General features: G+C 32.6%; 1 protein-coding gene across 4 annotated transcripts in view; it reads left to right on the plus strand.

The window, feature by feature from the left end:
* The window catches only part of LOC127706961 (zinc finger protein Xfin-like), a 48,634-nt gene extending 28,982 nt beyond the window's left edge, over nt 1-19,652 (plus strand). For 2 of the 4 annotated variants that reach the window (XM_052211691.1, XM_052211692.1), the window contains exon 8: nt 12,010-19,652. In XM_052211691.1, the coding sequence (XP_052067651.1) occupies nt 12,010-16,592 (4,583 nt within the window). In that variant the 3' untranslated portion in view covers nt 16,593-19,652. Of the gene's footprint in view, nt 1-3,603; nt 6,123-12,009 lie in introns of those variants that run through there. The other 2 variants (XR_007984672.1, XM_052211693.1) reach the window with 2 other exon arrangements.
* Nucleotides 19,653-26,875: the final 7,223 nt, after the last annotated feature.

Below are 26,875 nucleotides of genomic sequence, written 5' to 3' on the forward strand. Positions count from 1 at the left end.
GGGCATTGGTTGCTCTCTACCAAATTTTTAATTCATTTTTGTCGAGCCTGCGACTTTTGTCGCAGAAAGCTCGACATAGGGATAGTGATCCAGCGGCGGCAGCGGCGTTAGCTAACTTCTCAAAAGCTTTATATTTTAGAAGGTGGAAGACCTGGATGCTTCATACTTTGTATATGGATGCCTCATGTTACGAAGTTTCCGTCAGTCACATGTCCAATGTCCTTGACCTCATTTTCATGGTTCAGTGACTACTTGAAAAAAAAGTTCAGATTTTTTGTAATGTTAAATTCTCTCTTATTATAAGTAATAGGATAACTATATTTGGTATGTGCGTACCTTGCAAGGTCCTCATGCCTGTCAGACAGTTTTCACTTGACCTCGACCTCATTTCATGGATCAGTGAACAAGGTTAAGTTTTGGTGGTCAGGTCCATATCTCAGATACTATAAGCAATAGGTCTAGTATATTTGTTCTATGGAAGGACTGTAAGGTGTACATGTCCAACTGGCAGGTGTCATCTGACCTTGACCTCATTTTCATGGTTCAGTGGTTATAGTTAAGTTTTTGTGTTTTGGTCTGTTTTTCTTATACTGTATGCAATAGGTCTACTATATTTGGTGTATGGAATGATTGTAAAGTGTACATGTCTAGCTGGCAGGTGTCATCTGACCTTGACCTTATTTTCATGGTTCAGTGGTCAAAGTTAAGTTTTTGAGTTTTGGTCTTTTTTTCTAATACTATATGCAATAGGTCATCTATTTTTAGTGCATGGAAATATTTTATGATGTACATGTCAGTCTCGCTGGTTTTATTTGACCTTGACCTCATTTTCACGGTTCATTTCTCAGTGTTAAGTTTTTGTGTTTTGGTCTGTTTTTCTTCAACTATAAGCAATAAATCAACTATATTTGTTGTATGGAAGGATTGTAAGGTGTAAGTGTCTGTCTGGCAGGTGTCATCTGACCTTGACCTCATTTTCATGGTTCATTGGTCAATGTTAAGTATGGTTAAATTTGTTTCTTAGATACTATAAGCAATAGGTCAACTATATTTAATGCCTAAATTGATTGTAAGGTGTACATGTCTGTCTGGCATGGTTCATCTGACCTTGACCTCATTTTCATGGTTCATTGGTCAATGTTAAGTTTTCTTGGTAAAGACTGTTTCTTGGAAACTATAAGCAATAGATCAACTATGTTTGGTTTATTGAATCATTGTAAGGTGTACATGTATTTCTCGTTTGGTTTATCTGACCTTGATCTCATTTTCTTGGTTTATGTGTTACTTGTAGTAAAGCTTTATATTTAGGACTATCAACATAAAATCAATGCTTAGTAAAGAAGGCGAGACATTTCAGCGTGTGCACTCTTGTTTCTATTATCATAAATCAGGCAGTTTGTTTTCCTGTTTGAAATCTTTCACATTTGGTCATCATGCAGGGGCCTTTTATTGCTTACTTTAGGGTGTGGGGTTTGTCCATTGTTAAAGGCTGTATGATGGCCTAAATTAACATCCCTTGGTCTCTGGTGGACAGTTTGCAATCATATTGGCTCTAGTTATTTTTATGAAGAGAATGTAGATTCAAGAAAATAGAAATTGTTACATGGAGTTTGAGAAACACAAGTTTCTTAGATTTACATGAATACATATAAATGTGTTTCGAGTGCCACTTTTGTCTGAAGAATTGTGATACATTGTATTTTGAGTCACCTTGGCTTGTGTTGTACATGGAAAGATAATTGGTTTCCCTTTACAAGAATGACAAATATGCAAGAAATAATAATTTTTAAAAAGGGGGGGGGGGGGGGAGAGAAAAATAGTATTGTCCATTCAAGGTCTTCTCATTCCAAGTATATGGTCACATGGTAAATTAGAATTCAAGTGTAAGAATTCAAAATGATTTATCAATAACTGTTAATTATCCAATGGTATTAGCTAATCAAGATGACACATCATCAGAAGGAGATTATCATTGGTAAATAAACCAGGTCACATCTCTGGCCAGCCTATAATCGTTTGCGTGTCTCTGCATGAACAAGAAAACCACATGACAATATTTACCACTTAATAGAATATATGTTTGTCCACAAATTATGGTATAGAAATCCAATGTAAAAATTTTCACAAAAATTATATGATCAAGCCAAATAATTTTGAGATGTGAGATTAAGAGAGATATCTTGGGATGTACCAAAACAGGTACTTCAGATCTGACAAACAGGCAAATTGTACCCTCTTTTTTAAATTTCCTGAAATTTTTTTATTATTCAAAATTTAAAGTTAAAGAGTGTTCTAGAATGATCACCAGTCATTCAGCTTTCATTTGATAAAAAAATTACCTTAATATTCTACATATGGCCGGGCTCGAATTAGTATGTGTTACACCTATAACTAGGAATGACAAAACTTCTCTGTGCAATTATCTCAGGTGAGTATATATTATCAATGCTTTAAAACATTAAGATTTGGCATTACTTTCTGTGTAGACAAGTTATTTACAATCTCGTTCTGCTTCAAGTCAAAATCAATGTTGTATTAGTGTTATAATTTATTCGTGTTTATTTTCTTACATGTAAAATATTTCTGTAGGAAAATATCAGAATGCTTTATTTTATCGCATGATAGTCCACAACTTGTATTTGGAGACAAAACTTGATTTAACAGAACAGCTGAGGAGAATTTTGAAATTTCCACTTGCCCACTGTGGGGATGTCATTTCTGCCAATTTAGATTTGAACTAAAATTTCTATAAAATTGTTCCAATTCAGAAGCCATTTAATGTGGATTCATTTACTTTCGTGGATTTAACAAAAATACAAGATAATTGATTTTATGGTCTTTTCAAAAGTCTGCTAATTACAAACCTAAAAAAAATTGGTACCTTCTTGAACATTTAAGTTTGTGGCTAACCTTTATCCACAAAATCCCTGGAAATTTACATCACACGAATAATAATGAATCCACAGTGACTGATTTTTCTAAAGTATAGAAATTTTGTGTTCAGAACTTTTAAATACTGTGGATTCGTTATTAATTGTGGGATATCAATTTTAGTGGATTTCGTGAGTGCAGGTTAACCACGAATTCAAATGATCAAACTAAGTACAAATATTCTATATATGCTTGTATTTAAACTTTGGCAAAACCACAAATTCAAATATCCACGAAAATACAATTTTTCCTGAGTCCACGAAAAATATAAATTTTAAATTTTAAATTTTTGGTACCCCTCATCAAATAATTCAATATTAATGAATCCACTATAAATGGCCTGTCAAATCTTATTTATAGTCACATGGAACTTCCAACAATGTCTTAATAGTAACCCACACCAATCTTGGAGGATTAATGGGGACAAGTTTTCATCATTTATTTTGTAAATTTCCACCTTGTATTCTTGTAAAAAGGCTTCAATCCTTTTTTTGTAAAAGAAAAAAGACAAATACATTTTTTCCAAAGAAAATTTTCAAAATAAAGACGGAAAAATAATAAATTTTTAATTTTTAAATAAGTTTAAAATAACAGACATTAATGAATGATTATGTCATTTCACTAATAATAGCTGAGTCACTAGTCAGTAATGCCATTTCTTTATGTTTACAGATAATGAGCATATGGAGCCGATAGAAGGTGTAGCCAAGCACAAGGATCCGGAATTATGGAAGAAGTGCTATATATAAACTTCTCAGTAAAGACAAAAAATATGGCAGCTTTAACTTTTGACTGTACATAAATTGTAAAATAGCTTATACAAATCTTGTAGATAAGAAAATATAGTCAAAATTTGCATACATGTATCATATCATTTTATGTAACAATTTAAACTTATTTTATGTTTTTAAAAAAAATTTCAATGTAACTTATAATTCCCTTTTTCCCTTTTTGCTGCCCCTCATCACTTAAGGATTGCATGCAATCTTTTATGAATTTATGGTTACCAGATGTATAAAGCAAGGTTTTAGATATTACAAAAAAAAAAAAAGTTAAAGAAATGCCTATAAATAATGATAAGAAGAGTGAAGCTCTCTGGTACATGTATTACAAGTCCAATTGTTCAGAATGTGAAGAATTGATGTACCTATTAAGGTGGTTCCAAACACCTTGACTAATATTAATTTGGCTCGTTTAATTTTTATAAAATTTTGACAATATATTAACATTGACCCTTTGACAAAAATATAAAAATTTCATAAAACTTGAACCACACACTTTGTCGGAAAAATTTCATTGGATATATAGCAGTTTGACAAACACTTATTTTGATCATTGAGAAGCTTAATATTTCCTTATCAATAGAAGGTGATTAAAACATTCAGCTGATTTTTACAGAGTTATCTCCCTGTAGTGTTATGTACCACCTTAACTAACAGAAAATTGATATTTTCTTGATGTTTAAATTGATAAAAAGTGTTAATGTTTTGAACTTGACAACCATCATATGTAATCTTTTTTTAATCTTCATGAGTTATGCCCCTTTGAACAAATGGTTATTTCCCCTTACGTAGACAATGTCTGGGTTTTTTTCTGAATACAATGGAAATTTCTTATTTTGAAACATTACTACTTTAACATTTGTTTCCTTGAGTTCTGTAAGTCAAATAAAATGTACCCTTAAGGACATTTATGAAATAGCAGGAAAACAAAGTAAACCACTACTTCTGACAAGAATATTCATGTGCTCTTAAAATATTTTTATATTTACCTTTAGGCCACTTTTAAAAGAATGTCTGTTTCCCCTCCCCCAGGTCTACCCTTTGTAAACAGACAGGAAGGCAGGTTATTTTTTTTTTTTTTTTTATAACTGTATGTCATAGCCTGGTCACATGAATGGTTTGACTTGTCCAGTAGAGGCCACTTATCAGTTCATTGTGCTCAATTTGAGTGTATTTATTTAGATTATCAATCCTTTTGCTTTCAAGCACTTTTCAAAAATGGAAACGAATTATTTTCAGGAATAAAAATAATTTTGATTTTTTTGTGGAAAATAATTTTTTGACCAAGGGGCTTATTTTTGACCCAGGTGGGGGGAGGGGAAACAAACAATTTTTTTATTTTGGCCTTAAGTTTGTGTTTTATTATCATATGTAATGGCTGGGCCAAGTTTTTATGTGTTCATGTGCATGTTAAGTATTGTCAATCTATCTAATAAAAAGTTTTCAAGGCTAATAATTTATAGCTCACTTTGAACTTCAGTTCAGACTTTGTTTACCTAAAAGATGGAAAAATAAACAAAATCACAACAAACCTTTACAGCTCTTTTCATAATGCTAGCAAGACAAAGAATTGTTTGGCTTGCTTGCTTTGTTTGTGTCAATGTTTGCTCAATCATTGTAATTAAGATTGATTTATGAAAACAACATAAAAAGGCGGATTTAAACTTGTATACATTATATTTAAATTTGATTAGACATTATCAACCTATACACAGGTTCAACTCCGCCTACTTATATTGTTTGCAGCTGTCAATCTTAATTACAATGCTTGGGCAAACATTTATACAAACAAAGCAAGCAAGTCAAACAAACCTTTGCCTTGCTAGCATTATGAAAAGAGCTGTAAATTAATCATTATTATTGTCATTACTTGTAAATAGTCACACTGTTCTCAATGTTAGTCAGATAGTCAGAGTTAACTAGAGGGATGAAGTGCTTAACCAATTTGAAGTGATGATTAAATTACTGTAAATTCAGAAATTATTGCGATGTTTTTATTATTGCGAAAAATACGACAGGGTTATAATCGCAATAATTTAAACTCGCATTTTGAAATTTTGTATATCATTAAACAGGATTTTTCTCAATTTCACAAAAATTAGAATTGCATTTTACAAAAATGTTTTAGATTAAAATGACAAAATTGCAAAAATAAATGCCGTAATAATTTCTGAATTTACAGTATATTGAAATTGTCATCTTGCAAATATAAGACTGATTTTATTCATGTGTAATCGGCAGATTGATAAATATGACATTATTAAATATGTGTCCACATATTTACATATTTTTTCAACTTTATGTCAACATGTATAACTGTATAAAATGTGTGCAAACTTATGATTGTCAGTAGCTATAGAATACATTTATTTATAGGGAAGTAAAACTGAAATAAATTTTTAAACAAAATCACTTTATTTTCTTTCATACCTTTGATAAAAGGAGATTATAAACACAGAATTGATTATGAATACCATCTATATTGGAGGTAAAGAAAACTTATATATGCAGGTAGCAACTTAAATCTCAGCTGGATGGGAACAAATGAGATTTGGGTACAATGTATATTTCAAAAAGACAGCAAAACAAATGATTCAATTATTTCATGGGTACCAGTTTTTGTGGTTTGAAGAAAAATTGAATTTTTGTGGATTCTTGATTTTTGTTGTTTTATCAAAGTTTGCATACAAGCTTATAGGGAATTTACATACTTTGTTATGCCACCACTCTATATTTATGAAACTTGTACACAATGCTTATGACCACAAAACACAGATCAAGTTTGAATTTTGGTGGTGTCACTTTAACAGTTCTAGAATTATGCCCCTTTAAAAATGGAATAACTGCTGAATTTTTCGTTTCTGTTCTCTTACTTGAGTTAGCCTCAACAAAATGTTATGAAATTTATACACAATGTTTTTTATCACAAAACAGTTGAAGTTTGAATTTTGGTGGCGTCACTTCAACCGTTCTAGAGTTATGCCCCTTTACAAATGAAAAAATTGCTGATTTTTTTGTTTTTTCGTTCTCTTACTGAAGTTGCCTCAACCAAATATTATGAAACTTACATGTACACAATGCTTATTACCACAAAATACAGATAAAGTAAGAATTTTGGTGGTGTCCCTTCAACCGTTCTAGAGTTATTCCCCTTTACAGAAGGAAAATTGCTGAATTTTTCATTTCTGTTCTCTAACTTAAGCTTGCCTCAACAAAATATTTGAAACTTATATACAATGCTTATTACTACAAAATACAGATCAAGTTTGCATTTTGGTGGTGTCACTTTAACCGTTCTAGAATTATGCCACTTTACAAAAGGAAAAATTGCTGAATTTTTTGTTTCCGTTCTCTAACCTAAGTTTACCTCAACCAAATGTTATGAAACTTATCGTCATACTTAATACTACAAAACTCAGATCAATAACAAATTTTGTTAGCGTCACTTTTACCGTTCTTCAGTTATGTCCCTTTATAACTTTATGATATGTTAGCGGGGGGCATCATCTGTGTCCCATGGACACATTCCCCATTTATTTTGAAATCTAATACTTTGAAATGGAGCTCCATAACCTATCAATGTTTATAGCTTATTTTGTTCCTTAACTTATGCTTTTCCGACTTATAGTATCAATTTTAATTTCTTGATTTTTTTGTCGAGCCTGCAACTTTTGTTGCATAAAGCTCGACATAGCCTTTAGGGATATTGATCCGGCAGCGTTAGGTAACTTCTTAAAAGCTTTATATTTTAGAAGGTGGAAGACCTGGATGCTTCGTTCTTTGTATATAGATGAATTTTTTTACGAAGTGTCCATCTGTCACATGTCCATTGTCCTTGACCTCATTTTCATGGTTCAGTGACTACTTGAAAAAAAAGTTTATATTTTTTGTAATGTTTATTTCTCTCTTATTATGAGTAATAGGATAACTATATTTGGTATGTGCGTACCTTGCAAGGTCCTTGTGCCCGTCACACAGTTTCCACTTGACCTCGACCTCATTTCATGGATCAGTGAACAAGGTTAAGTTTTGGTGGTCAAGTCCATATCTCAGATACTATAAGCAATAGGTCTAGTATATTTGTTGTATGGAAGAATTGTAAGGTGTATATGTCCAACTGGCAGGTGTCATCTGACCTTGACCTCATTTTCATGGTTCAGTGGTTATAGTTAAGTTTTTGTGTTTTGGTCTGTTTTTCTTATACTGTATGCAATAGGTCTACTACATTTGGTGTATGGAATGATTGTAAGGTGTACATGTCCAACTGGCAGGTGTCATCTGACCTTGACCTCATTTTCATGGTTCAGTGGTCAAAGTTGAGTTTTTGAGTTTAGTCTTTTTTTCTAATACTATATGCAATAGTTCAACTATATTTGGTGTATGGAAAAAATTTATGATGTACATGTCAGTCTCACAGGTTTTATTTGACCTTAACCTCATTTTCACAGTTCATTGCTCAGTGTTAAGTTTATGTATTTTGGTCTGTTTTTCTTAAACTATAAGCAATAGGTCAACTATATTTGTTGTATGGAAAGATTGTAAGCTGTACATGTCCGCCTGGCATGGTTCATCTGACCTTTACCTCATTTTCATGGTTCATTTGTCAATGTTTAGTTTTCTTGGTTTAGTCTTTTTCTTAGAAACTATAAGCGATAAGGTCAACTATATTTAGTGTATTGAATGATTGTAAGGTGTACATGTATTTCTTGTTTGGTTTATATGACCATGACCTCATTTTCTTCGATCATGTTGTAAGATTTGTAGTAAAGCTTTCTATTTAGGACTATCAACATAATATCAATGGTTAGTAAAGAAGGCGAGACATTTCAGCGTGTGCACTCTTGTTTAATTTCACCTAAGAACATCCTGAAGTTATATGATTCGGTTCATACCTCAGATATTATTTCTACACTATATAGACAGGGGATGTGTTTCTGTTCTCTAACTTCAGATTTCCTCAACCAAATGTTATAAAGGAAGCAGAATAGTTATTACCACAATAGTCAGTTCAAGTTAGAATTTGAGTGCCGTCAATTTAAAAGTTCTCTAGTTATGTCCCTTTATAGTGTTTTATGCACTTTTGAAGAATCATCTGTGTATTATGGACACATTCTCCATTTATTTTGTAATGATCTGTTTATTTTTAAGAAAATCTGAAATTTTAGTTAAAATGGTAATTTTTTATACACAATCCTAATTTCAAAGAAAATATTAAATATTTGCTAAAAATTTTACTTGCTTGTCCTAATTTTTAAACAAAAATATTTTGAAGAACAATAAATTACATGTTAATAATCCGATAGGTGTGCTAATTAATTCAGTTGATATTGTTTAGAATAATTATATTCTTAAAGGATTAATGTATATTTTTATACAACATTCTTAAGACTGTTCCTCAATTAAAGTAACATAATGGTTAATCTTTTAAGATATGCTAAATCTTAACATTTTGACTATAATTATATCATCCATCTGGTAATTGCATTATTGTAAAGAGCTTAAAATTTGACAAGTATTACTAAATGCTAATTAATAAATTAGAGTATAAAGTTCTCAAAATGTATGATAAATACTAATGCTGTTTATTTAATTATTAATATAAATATAAAAAGATGTGGCATTTAGTGGTATGAAAATCTTTTCTTTAAGGTAAAATTGTATAATTTTTATATAATTATAGACTAGCTGACAAATTAATTTATTTAAAGTAAAAATTTCAATTTTGATGGCTTAAAAATAAAACAAAAGGTAACTATACTGAGAAAAATAGTTCTGCAACATTTTTTTTATTTAAACTTCCAAAGTTTCAATCATGAAATGGAATTTTTGTGGAGAAAAACCTGCAACTTATTGTTGTTTTCTATGTTACAATAATTTAGTTTGTGTTTTGTCAAGGAATTGTATATATAAACATACAGTTCCTTGGTTTTGTTTAAAAGTATACTTTATTTTCAAAATGAAAAATGTAGCATTAAATGTATTTGTTGCTGAACTTTTTTTACTCAGTGTATATATACATTCTACAACTGATAACTAAGGGAGCTACCATTTGATTTTTATGGGGGGGGGGGGGGGGGGGGGGGGGCTAGGATGAAATTTGAAAAAAATAGGCAGGACAGGAGTTTTGAGTAAAAAAAATGGCAGGATGAGATTATTTGAAGAAAAAAATTAGGCAGGATGACAATTTATGTTAAAAAAAAAGTCAGGATAAACCACAAAAAAAAAGGCAGGACCAAATATAGTGAAAAATAAAAAGGCAGGACCGAATAAAGGGAAAAATAAAAAAGCAGGACAAAATTTTTCATCCTAGCCCCCCCCCCCCCCCCCCCCCCATAAAAATCAAATGGTAGCTCCCTAACTGGGCAACTAATTGTAGAATATTTTTGGAATTTCCAAAATAACTATTTAGAATGTTTTACAAATCCTTTAATCCGGTTAAAATGTTTTTAATACTAAATGTATTATCCCACAATTTTTTACTAATCATGCTAATTGAACATTGTTGAAAATAGTTTCTTAATTAAAATTAAGATTATAATATTTATTTAACATGTTTTTACAAGAATATTGGATAAATTGTTAAATTAAAGCCAATTGTTGAAAGTTTTCACATAATTGGTAAAAAAAGTCAATCCTTCAGGATGATTATTTTAGTTAGAGAGTATTTTTGTATTCTAAAAATATCACAAAGAAAATGTAAGTTTTAATTTTTGGCCTTGTGTGCACACATTTTGTAGACTTGAATATAAAAAAGAAGATGTGGTGTGATTGCCAATGAGACAACTCTCCACAAGAGACCAAATGACACAGAAATTAACGACTATAGGTCACCATACAGCCTTTAACAATGAGCAAAACCCATACTGCTGTTCATTTCTGAAGGATGAAAGGCTAGCATATTCATATTTTGTTTTAGGTTCAAACATGGAAAATAGCAAAAAAACATTCAAAACTCATAAGTTATTAAAAACTCACACAATGGCAAAAAAGAAATATCTTCTCAACACTACATAATATGTAAAAACTGAGACTGAGCAAACACCACAAACCTGATAAAATCAGGGGGATGGGGGGTGTATCTCAGGTGCTTGTGAATGGGTAGCAGATCCTCATGTTCAACTAGTGGCACCAGTCATGGGTGACAATAATGATTTGTTTTAGTTGTGTGTTATGTATTGTATTAACACTTTCCTACATTCTGTCAATAATTACATTTTGGCATTGGACAAGATGGTATTTTTTCTTGACTGTTACTGAGCTCTTTACACTAAATCCATTGTGTGTTGGATGTGTACTGATTTATATTTAAGTCTTTGATACAAGAATTTTTTATTAATTGTAATTGCCTTTGAACTAGCTTTCAGTAACTGTAATCTGTACTTCATGTTCAGGGTTTAAACTCACAAACTTAGAGTTGATAGCTAGCCATCACTGTAGATGAGTTACTTAAAAACTTTGTCACCGTGACCTAAAATTTATCTTTTGGATTGGATTAGCAGTTTACTGTAAATTCAGAAATTATTGGGAGGTTTTTATTATTGCGAAAAATGCGACATAGTTGTAAACGCAATAATTTAAACTCGCATTTTGAAATTTTTTTTATGTGTAGTAAACAGGATTTTTCTCAAAATCGTAAAAATTAAAATTGCATTTAAGGCTCAAATGACAAAATCGCAATAATAAATACACTCAATAATTTCTGAATTTACAGTTTTTAAGTAACTCATCTACAGTGATGGCTAGCTATCAACTCTAAGTTTGTGAGTTTAAACCCTGAACATGAAGTACAGATTACAGTTACTGAAAGCTAGTTCAAAGGCAATTACAATTAATAAAAAAATTCTTGTATCAAAGACTTAAATATCAATCAGTAACAGTCAAGAAAAAATACCATCTTGTCCAATGCCAAAATGTAATTATTGACAGAATGTAGGACAGTGTTAATACAATACATAGCCTGGCATCCCAGCCCGATCTAGCTGCACGTCGCAAGGGCCAGGTGGGGAACAAATACCACTTGATCGATTCAGTGCCAGTTGACTCTGAATCTAAAGTGAGGCTGAATAAATATTTGCATAAATTTTGATGTTTGATGTAAACCAGCGATTTCAAACCAATGATTAAGAAACATTGCTTACAGTACAACTTTTTCACAATTTTTGTTTGGCAATGTGGACGAATGAAATAAAGACTTTGAAAATGGAGTACTATATTGTGAGATGTAAGTTGAAATATAATTAATTAAATTAATTGATATGCAAACAATAATTTATGTATTTTTATTCTATTTTTTCAGGTGATGACACAGAATTTCTCTCTGAAGATGATTTGGACAGTGAAACAAGCTCAGTCACTGGTAACATGACTCCGACATTTCCCATGGAAAAATCATATGTAAACAAAAACTCTGAATATATTTATAAAAAAAGTAAAAGAATGGAGGAAAGGAAAAAAGAAGATGAATCAGTAACCATGCCGATTGATCCATCCCAAATCAAGACAGAACATCCTGACATCTTCGACATTGACTCCTTGGTCCACACTATTAATAGAAACTCTGACATTTGTCCAAGGAAGTTCAATAGGTCCTACCGAGATATTGAGACAGAAATTATAATGACAGAAATAACTGGATCCCAAACTGGTTCATCAGTTCAAAAAGAAACAGTTGTGAACATTAAAAAGGAGCCTTACAGTTCACCTATCAAAGGTTTGATGGAAATTGCAATGCAGAAAGGTTTAGAAAATAGGGACCAGTGGGGAAATTTCAGTGAATTTGATATTGATAGTGTTGTCAATGTTGTCAATAGAAAAGACGAGGGGAGACTACTGGCAGATAGTCATACAAGTATTGTGAAAGTAGAAGACCAAGGAAGGCAGCTTGAAGATGGCATTGTGAATTTTGTAAATAGAGAAAACCATGGGAGACAACTAGGAGATGGTTATACCAATATTGTGAAAGAAGAAATACAGGGGAGGCAACTGGAGGAAGAGGCTTATTTTGGGATGGATGATATTGAATCTCTTGTTCATTTCACAAATAGAAAATCTCATTCAGTCAGTCCTTCAAAGAACAATGCTTCTCAACAGCCTTCATTGTCAGCTAAACCTCAAACAATTGTTGGCCTACGACTGACAGAAGAAAACAAGGGAAGTAAATCTCCAAATAAAAAGGGAGATAACTCTTTAGCATTATCTCCTCAAATGAAAAAAAACTATAAAATAAAAGACTGTTTTGTAGTTATGGACACTGATATAGACATTCAGTCTAAAATGATTAATTTACAGAAAAATGCAGCGTCTGGAAAGGAAATTATGAGCAAAAGTGAACATGATTTGAAGAGAAGTGGAGGCGTTTCTGATTTAGAAAACATTGCAAAGAAACCAAAAATTGGTCCAAAATGCATGAAAAGACAAGACAAGGATGTAGTAAAAGATCACAAAAAGTCCAAATTTGTTATTGATCACAAAGCCAAAGTTTTGAAGCTTAATTTATCAAGGTTGGATAAAAATCTTAAGGCAAATGAGACTGATAAAGAGATTAACAACGAAGTGACCAAAAAGATTGAAATTGAAAATGAAAGGAGAAAGGAGAAATCTCATCCTAAACATAAGGAAGAATCTGAAATTGAAAGTAAACAGACAAAAATTTCAGTAGAGAATAAAGAAAAAGAAAGATCAGATAATGAGAGTCGACATATAAAATCTTCTACAGATGGAAATAGAAAACAGGACAGAAAACATGAAAATGACAGTCGGGAATATTCAGACAAACATAAACATTCAGAAAAACCTAAACATCCTCATTCAGAAAAGCATAAGCATGGAAGTTCAGAAAAACCTAAACTCGGACAATCAGAAAAGCATAAACATGGAAATTCAGAAAAGCATAAACATGAATATTCAGAAAAATCTAAACATGGACAATCAGATAAGCATAAACATGGAAATTCAGAAAAGCACAAAGAAGTCAAAGGAGAAAATTCTGAAAAGAACAAGAATTTTCCTGATAAAAGTGGGTCCAAAAAGGGAAAGGATGACAAACATATAAAATCATCAAAAAGTCTAAAGAGGAAAGCAGATGAAGATGAAAGCATTGCCAGTAAAAAGTCAAAGCATGATGACAAAACTGAAAACTGTGACGAAAAGAAAGATTCCTTGAAAAAACATGAGACTAAAATGATATCTGTTGAGATAAAAAAGAAAGAACATAGAAAGGAAGAAAAACTAAATGATTCATCTAAAAAATTGAATAAAAACTTGAGTGATGCTTCAAAAACTATAGAATTGACAATGAAATGTAAACTTTGTAAAGAAATCCATAGCTCTAAATCAGCATTAGAAAAGCACATGATCAGTGTACATAATACCAAACTGGGCCGTAAAAGATTTGGATGTAAACTTTGTACTCAATCTTTTGATACAACGTCTTTTTTGATCAAACATATCGAATCGCACAAAGAGGAAAGAAAAAAAAGTGGTGAAGAAAAAGGAAACACAGAAACAGTTGAAACAAATAAAAGAGAAGGAAACGGAAAGACAGAAACAGTAGAAACAAAAACAAGAGAACAAAAAGGAAAAACAGAAACAATAGAAACAAAAATAAGAGAACAAAAAGGAAAGACAGAAATAAAAGAAACAAAAACAAGAGAAGAAAAAGGAAAGGCAGAAACAGTGAAAATAAAAACAAGAGAACAAAAGGGAGAGACAGAAACAAAAATAAGAGAACAAAAAGGAAAGACAGAAACAAAAATTAGAGAACAAAAAGGAAAGATTGAAACAGTAGAATCTGAAATAAGGAGAGAAAAATTGGCAATAAGTCATGTAAGTGACAAAAAGGAAGGAACAACCAAAATCACAGATGACATAAAAAAAGGAGAAAAGTCCCATCAGGAACACAAATGTGTCGTCTGCAATGAGGTTTTCACCGCTTCACGTTTGCTAGCACAGCATATGAAAAAACACAGCAATCTTCAGTGCAGTATATGTGATAAATACTTCAAATCAAAGAAAGAGTTAGAGAATCACGAAAAATCTCATACAAAGGGAAATAACTCAAATAACCACACAAAATCTTCTATGCAGATTAAAGATGAGGATGAAAATGAACCTGTATCAAATAACCTTGACCTCTCAACCACAGAAAAGGACAAAATTCCAAATAATGCTAGGTTTCCTTGCATTAAATGTTCCAAAATTTTTGCAAAGGAAGAGGAATATGAAAATCACATGAAGACGCATATGAGCCTCGTCACACCAGAATTAGCAGGAAAAAGTATCTTCCCTTGTACAAAGTGTAGCGGCTTATTCACCAAGAAAGAAGATTTACTAAATCATATTAAAGTTCATGATGATAAGGTGTCAAAGTGTGACATATGTCATAAGATATTTCCAAATGACAGTGAACTTGTTGAACATAAGACATTCCATAACATTCCTGAGTCTTTGAAATGTACTGTTTGCTACCTCAGTTTTCAATCATCATCTGAGTTGGAAGAGCATGTTCAGACACACAAAGGCCAAGAGAAACACAAATGTGACATCTGTTTTAAAAGCTACACTAAATTTGGCGGTCTTGAAGAACATCGGGAAAAAGTACATAACATCTACAGTAAAAAGTGTATAAAGTGTCATGTCGTATTTTTCTCATCTTTGGAATATGAAAACCATTTGGAAACGGAATGTGTTTCGAAACAAAATACATGTGACGTCTGCATGCAAATATTCAAAACTGAATCAGAATTACAAAAGCATTTACAAGTTCACGAAGAGAGAAAAGACATTGTTTGTTCCATCTGCTCCAAGAAATTTGATAGCTTGAAAGAATTATTAAACCATAAAGAAGTACACATGTACCAGAAATGTAAAATTTGTTTTAAAAAGTTTGTATCGGAAGACATTTTGAATGAACACATGAAGGTACATTACGGAAAAAATTGTCAACAATGCAGTATTTGCGGGAAGTGTTTTCCGTCAGAGAGACTTTTTAAAGAACACAAAGACACAGATCATCCTAACGCAACAGTTAAATGCGACATATGTCAGAATACCTTCAAGACATTCCCTGAATTGGTTAATCACATGAAAAAACATGAGCCAGAAAAGTTTGATTGTAAAGATTGCGATAAATCATTCAATTCTAGTAAACAATTGTCGAATCATTGGAAAATGGAGCATAACAAAGGGATGAGTTTCATGTGTGGACATTGTAAAATTCCATTTAAAACAGAAAAAGAATTGACCACCCATGTAAAAGATTGTCATGATAATGTGGAATACAAGTGTGGACTATGCGAAAAGATATTTTTATCAGAAAAGAAATTGACTGATCATATGAACGCGCATACAGCTCAGTTTCAATGTGGCATTTGCCAAAAGCAGTTTGGAGAAGAAGAGGAACTTCTTGAACACCTTAATGAACATACTTTTACATCTGATGTTACTCCAGATGTGCCTGAGAATCAAGCTGTTCTTACTCATGTTCCAGCTGTTCTCCCAAATGTTCCTGTTGTTTCAACTGTTCTTCCAGATGTAATTCCAAAAGTAATTAACCTACCCTGTGACAATTGCGGTGAAAAATTTACTGGTCAAAGTGCTCTTGACAACCATGTAAAAACTTGTAAGGTTGTTGAGGAATTTCAATGTGGATATTGTAAATGTTTTTTCAGTTCTAACAACACATTAGTTCAACATATCATTACACACATGGCAGCACCTGCATATAGTTGTGATATATGTGGAGAAGTATCCAAGTCGAAGGCTGATTATGATAAACATCAACATAGCAGTGACAAACAGAGAGTTTTCAAATGTGGTATATGTCCATTTGTTGGAATGACTAGAAACAGTTTATTGAAACATTTAGAAACACATTTGTAAAGAAATAATGTGCAAAAGGCCACAAAAATTTTTAATTCTTCTAAAATCATTACCAAAGACCACTAACATGTGTAAATCAGTTTTTTTTGCAAGTGATGAATTTTGCTTTAATGTGGATTCATTTATTTTTGGTGGATACCAATTTTCGTGGATTGATGAAAATTTGAATTTTGTGTATATTTGATTTCCTGGATTTGCCAAAGTCTGTTTAGAAGCCTTTAGAAAATTGTACTGTGTTGAATATTTAAAATCCTGATTGTCCTTTACCCACAATAATCAACGAAAATTTGTACATCATGAATAAAAATGAATCCATTGTAATTGTATCAAGTACTGTATGTTTTAAGAGATAACACTTGTAGAATATAAAATCGCTCGGATGGAACTGTAGTAAACCAAAAGTTATGTTACTGGAAACAAGGTTTTTCATCTTCAGATTATATTCATATGTATACCAGACTACTGTTTGATTACAATCATTGTACCATTAGCTCTAGCTGGAATTCAAATTGAACTGCACAGTAGCTAGATGATCTGTTTAAAAAATATGAGCTGTGTCAGATAGAAATAGACCTTATGCAAATGAATATCAATTCATCTGTTAAACTATTTCAGGTTGAAAAAATCTCTATGCAAAGTCTGTAATTGTTTGAAAATTGAGTTGATATAAGAACCCTGTAAAACAAACCAAAATTCATCTTTTATTTCGTATTTGAATGTTCCAAAATCAATCAAAGTCTTATACATATACATGTATATGTGTACAGTGTACTTGCACATAAGGTCGATTTCTATCCGAGGCAGCTCATATGATAATTGTATTAGTTGTATTGATTATATTTTCTTTTTAATATTGGTACCAACTAAAAAAATTATGAATAGGTAGCCAAAATTTTTTTTTCTTCATTTTTGCACACAAGTTTCAACCTTTTACCCCGAAGGGGTATTAAGTGTTAACCATGTCCGTACGCATGTCCTAACATTGGCTTCGGTTCTCTAACTTTAGTTTGCCTCAACCAAATGTTATGAAACTTATACACAATGCTTATTACCATCAAACACAGATCAAGTTTGAATTTTTGTGGCATCTCTTTTACCATTCTAGAGTTATGTCCCTTTACAAATGAAAAAATTGCTGATTTGATTTCATTCAAGTTTTTAAAACTTTTTGTAAAACAGAATTAAAGTAATCTGTGATTCTTAAATGCAAAGAATATATTTATAAAAAATGGTTGGCATAAAGAAAGTTATTTTTGAGAGTTGTTTCCCTTATGGAGATCTATCTTCTGAAATTGAAGTATTTAACTCTGAATATTTTGAGTTCATTGTTCTTTGCAGTATTTTTTACATCATATGGTTACATATACACGACCAAAAAATATGTCTAAACTCCTGACTAAAATTTCCCAATCTCCTGACCTGAGTTTCACAGTTTATCACATGTTGTTTAAATTTTGACAACATTTGTCAGTGCAAACATAACATGCATAATGTTACTTAAAACATAATTACCGTAGATTTTTACCATTAATTGTCTACTCAATGGGAAATCAGTCACAAAATGGACCAGTCCTGATAAAAGGTATTTAAGGATAATTTGTGAGGCAGGCGTGAATCTAGCCATTTTTAAAAAGGGGGGGTTCCAATAATATGTCCCCAGTTGTCAAACAAAAAGGGGAGTTCCAACCCCAAGAACACCCCCTGGATCCACCACTGTGAGGGTAGAGTTCCATACAAGACTCAAAACTGAATTATTTATGGATGATGAGAGGTCACTTTACGTAAACAAATATTTAAAAAGGGAAATTGTTTATTAAAGTTTCATGGGATAGGGGATGACAAATTTTTGCATTTCATTAAATGAAACCATCATTACTTTCTTGAATAGCCTATTAGAGATAAGTAAACAAACTAAATCAAACTGTTGTGGACTTCAAGTGACAAAGTATGTTGTTTTGTAAATATGATGTGCTGTTCTTGTTTTAATTTTAACATTTGTTTGTTGTAATAGATTGTATGTTTACTTTATTTTTATTAGTAGATTCATATTTGAGCTGCATCGGATAGAAATCGACCTTATGCAAAGGAATATCAATAAATCTGGTATCCCATTTCGGGTTGAAAAAATCTCTATGCAAAGTCTGTTTCTGTTTGAAAATTGAGTTGGTATAAGACCCCTACAAAACACCAACATTCATCATTTTATTGTCTCGCCTTGACGGAGTCAAAAAGCGAGATATAGGTATGCTGTTTCCGGCGGCGGCGGCGGCGTCAACAATGTATTAGTTTGTGATTAGGTCTAGTTCATGGTGAACCACTAGTGGTAGGTCAATGATATTTGGTATGCAGTTGTATTAGCATTGGCACATCTCATTACCATGGAGATTATTTGGCCCCACCCCCTCAGTCAAGGTCTATTGACTTTGAAACTTTGCTTAGTTTACATGTATTAGTTTGTGATTAGGTCAGTTTATGGAGAACCACTAGTGGTAGGTCAATGATATTTGGTATGCAGTTGTATTAGCATTGGCACATCTCATTACCATGAAGATTATTTGGCCCCACCCCCTCAGTCAAGGTCTATTGACTTTGAAACTTTGCTTAGTTTACATGTATTAGTTTGTGATTAGGTCAGTTTATGGGGAACCACTAGTGGTAGGTCAATGATATTTGGTATGCAGTTGTATAAGCATTGGCATATCTCATTTCCATGGAGATTATTTGGCCCCGCCCTCTCAGTCATGGTCTATTGACTTTAAAACTTTTGCTTAGTTTACATGTATTAGTTTGTGATTAGGTCAGTTTAAGGGGAACCGTTAGTGGTAGGTCAATGATAATTGGTATGCAGTTGTTGAAGCATAAGCACATCTTATTTCCATGGAGAATATTTGGTCCTTACTTCTCAGTCATGGTCTATTGACTTTAAAACTTTTGCTTAGTTTACATGTATTAGTTTGTGATTAGGTCAGTTTAAGATGAACCACTAATGTTAAGTCAATGATATTCGGTATACAAATGTATTGGCATTTGCAAGTTTCATTTCCATGGAGATTATATAACCCCACTTTTTAATGAACATTTTATATTTCATTGTCCATAAAACACATCACATTTTGTCTAGTAAAATTTAACAATACTGTTATAAACAAAAGGATCAAAATAGAATATCATATAAATAATAATCTTTATTGTCATTTAAAACAAATTATGCAGACAAGTTTGTCATTTGTAAATACAGTTGTATGGATTTCAAACTGCAATATATTAAATCATTATATATCAAAAGTGTTCTGTTATTGTATATAGATAAAAGGAGATGGCAACTGAACAACAAAAATAACAAAAGACATCTAAGCCCTCTTTGAAAGTGGCTCAAAAAATAAAGATATTATTTGTTACATAGTGTGCTAGTGACCTAATACATTATATATGGGGTCAGTTAATTCCATAGAGGGATTCGAGCTAATCCCCATATGGAATTTACTGACCCCATATATGTTAATTGTTTGAGACTGTATATTGAATATTTATATGAGGTACGATTGTTAAAATGAGACAACTATCCACCAGAGTATAAATGGTGTGGATATCAAGCAACTATAGGTCACCATACGGTAAAAAATTATCAAAACCCTTACAGTATAGTCGGCTATAAAAAGCCCCTGCATGCCAAAATGTGAAACATCTCAAACAAGAAAATCAAAAGCCTCATTTTTTATCGACAACATATTCGTAGAGTTTGATGGATTATATTGCAGTTGGTTTCGGTATTTGAATGAGTACTAACTGTGCACCACTATTAGCCAACTTGTTTCTGTACTTACATGAAGCAGAATTTATACAAAACCTTCTCAAAGACTAAAAGATAAAGTATCTGCCAAAGTTCTTAAATTTATACTTTTAGATATATTGATGTTCTGCCACATTTCAATTAGTGCTTCCATCCCATATATCTGATCATTTAGTCTGTTTAGTTTCTCTCTATCGATCTTCTTTGGTTTTTGCTCAAAACACAAAAGAGGGTAAAATTAATCCTCATTTAAGGGCAATCACTCATAAAAAGAGTGACAGTCTACTATAAAAAATATAAGGCAACATCGAAATAATTGGTAAAAATCGTTATCAAAGGGCAATAACTCTAATAAAGAGTCGACTGTCGATTTCAACCATAACAGTTTTGACAATTGGTAAAGCTCAACGTTCGGAACATTTTAGCTCTTGTCAGATTTTCTCTTTATAACAGTTTCAAAATAATAGACAAAACTAGCATTTTACCCCTATGTTCTATTTTCAGCTATGTCGGCCATCTTGGTTGGAAGACGGCGTCAACGGACACATTATTTAAACTAGATACCCAGATGATGATTGCGGCCAAGTTTGGTTAAATTTGGCCCGGTAGTCGGAGGAAATGATTTTTGTAAAAAATAACAGACAATGGAAAACTGTCATTAAAGGGCAATAACTCCAATTAGGAGTTGTTGGACGACTTCCTCCATTCCGCCTTTATTGTAGCTCTTGTCTTGCTGATCATTTTTGCTAATTTAAGTTTCTATCTATCTATTATAATTTTTAAGATATTAGGCAAAAACACCAAAAAATGGTAAAAATCGTCATCAAATGGCAATGACTCTAATAAGGAGTTGACTGACGATTTCGAACATTCAGACTTATTTGTATAACTTGTCTTGCTGATCATTTTTGCAATTTAAAATTTCTCTTTATTGATTTTAGTTTTCAAGATACATTTTTAAACTAGATACCCCAATGATGATTGTGGCCAAGTTTGGTTAAATTTGGCCCAGTAGTTTCAAAAGAAGATTTTTGTAAAAGTTAACGACGATGGACGACGACGAAGACGACGGACGACGGACGCCAAGTGATGAGAAAAGCTCACTTGGCCCTTCGGGCCAGGTGAGCTTTAAAGGAAAAATACCAAAAGACAATCAACTGTATACAAAACACAACATAAAAAACTAGAGAGTGAGCAACAAGTACCACACTAAAAAACCGGTGGTGATCTCAGGTGCTCCGGAAGGGAAAGCAGATCCTGCTCCACATGTAGCCAGCGGTCGTGTTGCTCATGTTAGTACAAACACGGTGATAAGTCTAATTCAGTAGATCACATTCGGGATATACGAGTACCCACAGTTACTGAAAGCTTGTTCAAAACCAATTACATCTAATAAATGAATCATAATCTCCCTGTTGTTTGTATTTTTTCATAAATTGTCGTTTTTTCAAGTTAAGATCTTTCATTATCCCGTTTGGTATCATACCTGTTGGATTTTAATAAAAAGAGAGGACACAATTTCATCAAAAGGACCGGACGGATATTTACAGCCGAGTAGATGGAGACCTTTGTAAACGTATAGAAATTTTCCATAGAGTATAAAGGAAAATATTATACAGAAAATATGGATAAATTTTCAGATTTACAACAAAGAAACAAGCATAGCATAACAAAAACTTGTAATAGCATGAAAAAAGTTATACTTGTTATAGCTTGCACAAACCTGTGATTTGCAATGCTCTTACTTTTTAATTGCATTGGTTTTCCCAAAGTTCTGATTCCAGTGCATCTGAGGGGGATGGCCGAACCATTATGTCGAAGAGAAATCGAAATTACAGTAGTTTAAAAAAAGCAAAAAAACGACAAACAGTCCACTAAACAGAAAACTTAAGACTGAGCAACATGATATCCACAAAACTAATGAAGAGTAATCCGAGTGCATTTGGAGGATAAGCAGATTCTGCTCCACTAGAGATATCCGTTGTATTGCTTCTGACATATTTGAAAATCAGAAGAAAAAAAATTGTCTCACAATTGCAGAAAAGAGGACGGTATCATGGCTAAAGTTTTACAAATCAATGGTTATCTGTAACACATATTTTTAGTAATGGTCAGCCAAAGTCCTTCGAAAGATATGACTTAATATCTTCGTTGTAAACATATAGATACCATCTAATATCTTCGTTGTTTAAGAAATAATTCAAGGGGGCTTGAATTCATAGTGATTTTACCACGGTTTCGCCATTTATGCATACATGTTAACAACTAAGATATACATCCATATGTTTACAACGAAGATATTAAGTCATATCTTTCGAAGGATTTTACACCATCTGACGTGGGAGAAATCATTCATAAAAGATCATAAATAACATCCGACCAGGGAGTAGGATTGGAACAGCTCAAACAAATCATGACGTTGTCTATCAGCTGACATTATATAAATAGCACATAGCTGAGAGGGTGATACAGCAGATTGTTACCCCGAGAAAACATTGTCAACTGAGTCGAAGCCAAGGTTGACAATGTCTTTTCGAGGGGTAACAATCTGCTCCATCACCCCCTCAGATATGTGTTATTTAATTTATTATACTTCATGTTCAGGGGCGGATACAGCCATTTTAAAAAGGGGGGGGGGGGGGGGGTTCCAACTATATGTCCCCATTCAAATGCATTGATCGTCCAAAAAAGGGGTCCCCCATGGATTCGCCACTGATGTTCTGTTATTACTGTCTATTAAATTTCAAATTCAAAGTAATAAACTATGTCGTCTTGTACATAACAATCATCCGTATTTATCAAAGCACACACTTGAGCAAGCGTCTGTGTGAAGGGTAATAGAGTATGTGCCATGGGATAGAGTAAATTGTTTCCCTCGTATTAACCAATCAAAATCTGGCATTTTAACATGAAGTATAATAAATGAATGTATTCGAATTTTACCACGGGTGTTTACTCAAAGCGTTTGATTGATTTTGATTTTTTTGATTTTTGGTGTTTTAACGCCACTTTTAAGCACCGCTTTTGGGCTATTTCGTGGCGGCCAGTTTGTATTGGTGGAGGAAGCCGGAGTGCCCGGAGAAAACCACCGACCTTCGATAGGAAAACTGACAATCCTAGTCAATTAAGATTGGAGTCGAGTGCACCCGCACGAGCGGGGTTCAAACTCACAACATCAGTGTTTACTGGCTAGTGATTACAGTAGTAACTGCTTAGACCACTCGGCCACCGAGGCCCCTCAAAGCGTTTGAAGTACGTCATATTAGAATAACATGTATATACCATCTAATATCTTGGTTGTTAACATGTAAATTCCATCTTATATCTTCGTTGTTAACACAGATACCATCTTATATTTCCGTTGTTTACATGCAGATACCATCTAATATCTTCGTTGTTAACATGTAGATACCATCTAATACCTTCGTTGTTAACATGCAGATACCATCTAATATTTTCGTTGTTAACACAGATACCATCTAATGTTTCCGTTGTTTACATGCAGATACCATCTAATATCTTCGTTGTTAACATGTAGATACCATCTAATACCTTCGTTGTTAACATGCATATACCATCTAATATCTTCGTTGTTAACATGTACCTTACAACAAAATTATTTTTATTTACCTGTGTACGTTATTTTATTTGGCGGCATTTTGTCCAAGGTTATGGTTGTGTTTTTGATATTGTTTTACATCTAACCCCCTTGTTTAATTAATTTTGTATTTACATTGTGTCATAGATCAATGTATTCGTTCAGTGTATGTTCACTTGTTTTTGTTGATATGTCTTTTGATTGAGTTAAGCCATTTCAATTGATATTTTATAGTGTGTCTTTCTATGTTGTGATGTTACACTATTGTTTCATGTAGGGTGAAGGTTGGTGCCTATTAAAACGTTTAAACCCGCTGCATTTGTTTGCACCTGTCCTAAGTCAGGAACCTGATGTTCAGTGTTGTCGTTTGTTGATGTGGTTCATAAGTGTTTCTCGTTTCTCGTTTTTTATATAGATTAGACCGTTGGTTTTCCTGTTTGAATGGTTCAACACTAGTCATTTTTGGGACCCTTTATAGCTTGCTGTTTGGTGTGAGCCAAGGCTCCGTGTTGAAGGCCGTACTTTGACCTATAATGGTTTACTTTTACAAATTGTGACTTGGGTGGAGAGTTGTCTCATTGGCACTCATACCACATCTTCTTATATCTATGTAGATACCATCTAATATCTTCGTTGTTAACATGCAGATACCATCTAATATCTTCGTTGTTAACATGTAGATACCATCTAATATTTTCGTTGTTAACATGCATATACCATCTAATATTTTCGTTGTTAACCTGCATATACCATATCTAATATCTTCGTTGTTAACATGTAGATACCGGGCCATCTAATATTTTCGTTGTTAACATGCAGATACCATCTAATATCTGCGTGGTTAACATGTAGATACCATCTAAGAAGAAAATCATGAACAATCGGAGACGCAAGTCCAGGCATATTGTATCACTTAAGATACACATATTGCAAATACGGGAGCTGATAACATGTTGCTACATAAAAATGAGTTTTTGATAGAGACATACGGTGATTTAAAGGATTTGAATTTCCAGATTTCCCCCGTCCAGTCCACTGTTTAAGATCCAGAAATAAATGAACTGGTACTGGTGGATCATTTTGGAGATTGAAATACCCTCAGACGTGCATCGGAGTTCAGTTTCTAAAACTTTAAACCAATGATTACGTTTGGATCCAGTCTGAGACAGCTATATTTATTTATATACGCTATCCAAGGAACATATAGTTGTAGTCACAGAAGAGTTACGGAATAATTTTTTTGCCTGCAAAACTAGAGGTGTTCATTTGATTCATATACCAGAGACATATATGTATATGTATATACTTACCCATTGAGAATACTCCCTATACTCAAAAGCTCGATTAAAGCATTGTTGACCTTTTGAAATCATTGTCGAAAAAAGATAAAAATATATTGGAACACTCCAAGCCAGTATGGAATCCGTTAAATTTATCCTCGTTGTCGACCAAATGCGAGAACTGCCACTAATTCGGACTGTATTAGACTTGTTTCTAATAATACTCACCCTTCAACAGTAAATTCGTAATTTGAGGTGAAACAAATTGGTCTGGTCATTGATCATTGTGTCCCAAAAATATAGATGTTCACCGACATGTTTCACTGAATGATCTTCCTTTTACCGTATTTTTATTTTTTGAAATTGGTGAAACACCTAAAATTGCTTCAGTTTTTTTTATACTAGTAGTTAAGAAAATATCAGACACGACTGCATTAGCAACTAAATTGAACAGAACAATAAGTCAGAGCTGATGTGTGAGCACACACAGTGACAATGCAGACAAAGGTGATATATATATATATGGGTCATTTTCAAAAAATGTCGAATTTTAAAATTGCAATATTTATTAAAAGTTACTTATTCAAACAACCCTCTACATAAGCAAATCAAAACAAACAGTACTTATAGAACAACATATTAAAAGATGCAATCTTAATAATGTCATACAAGAATATCCTGAAACATTTTTTAATCGATGGTGCAATATTTTGTCTCTCCTGTTACCATGTTCAAAAGAAATTTCAGGTGATTGAGAAAAGGTTTAGATAAAATTTTAAGCTTGTTTTTCGTAGCCAATTAGTTGGTCTTCAAGATTATAAACTTCTATATATATTCATTCTGTGAAATAATAGATTATTTGCCAATTTTCCATGTTGTACTGAAAAATGCCTCTAAAAATTGGTTTTCAAAGGTTATATAAATAACCACCAATAATGCAAGTCTTAGATAGCAATTCATAATGTTCAGCATTTTTCCTCTCTTTCAAATAAACCTAATATCAAGTAAATCTCTCGCATATTGATTAACTTTTGTTTTTATTCTATTGGTAACAGGAACGTACGTTAATGATATATCACTATATTAAGTTCTATCCTGTTACCTTTTTGTCTATCCTGTTACCGATAACAGTATAGCACCTGAAAATGCTAAATTGCGAAGATTAAGACGTTATAACCTTAAGATGAGTTCAAACAACGAAACATTTCATTATGTGTGCAACTATATGATATGATAAACTTTTTAAAGACGTTTCTGTCTACAATTGTCTATCCTGTTACTGTAACCATAGCAACCAAAGTAACAGGATAGACATAACGGGATAGACAAATTTCTTCATTTTTGAATGTTGTTGTGAAATAACTACTCCCTTTGATGAAGTGATAATGTTTTTCTGTTGTGATTTTGGTTTCCAACACGTTATTGCACTTTTTACAAGTATACTATTGGTGTAATTAAGCAATATGTTGGTAACAGCATAGACATGACAAAAAAGTACCCTCTATTTTTTTCACTAAATGTCTTGAAATTTCTTTTCTCTACACTGTCATACAAGAAACGTGCTGTGTTAAATGTTAAGATTACTTTGCATTTTTGAAATCAACACTGACTAATT

Source organism: Mytilus californianus, unplaced genomic scaffold (assembly GCF_021869535.1).
Source record: "Mytilus californianus isolate M0D057914Y unplaced genomic scaffold, xbMytCali1.0.p SCAF_6, whole genome shotgun sequence".
In the NCBI taxonomy this organism is placed as follows: domain Eukaryota; kingdom Metazoa; phylum Mollusca; class Bivalvia; order Mytilida; family Mytilidae; genus Mytilus; species Mytilus californianus.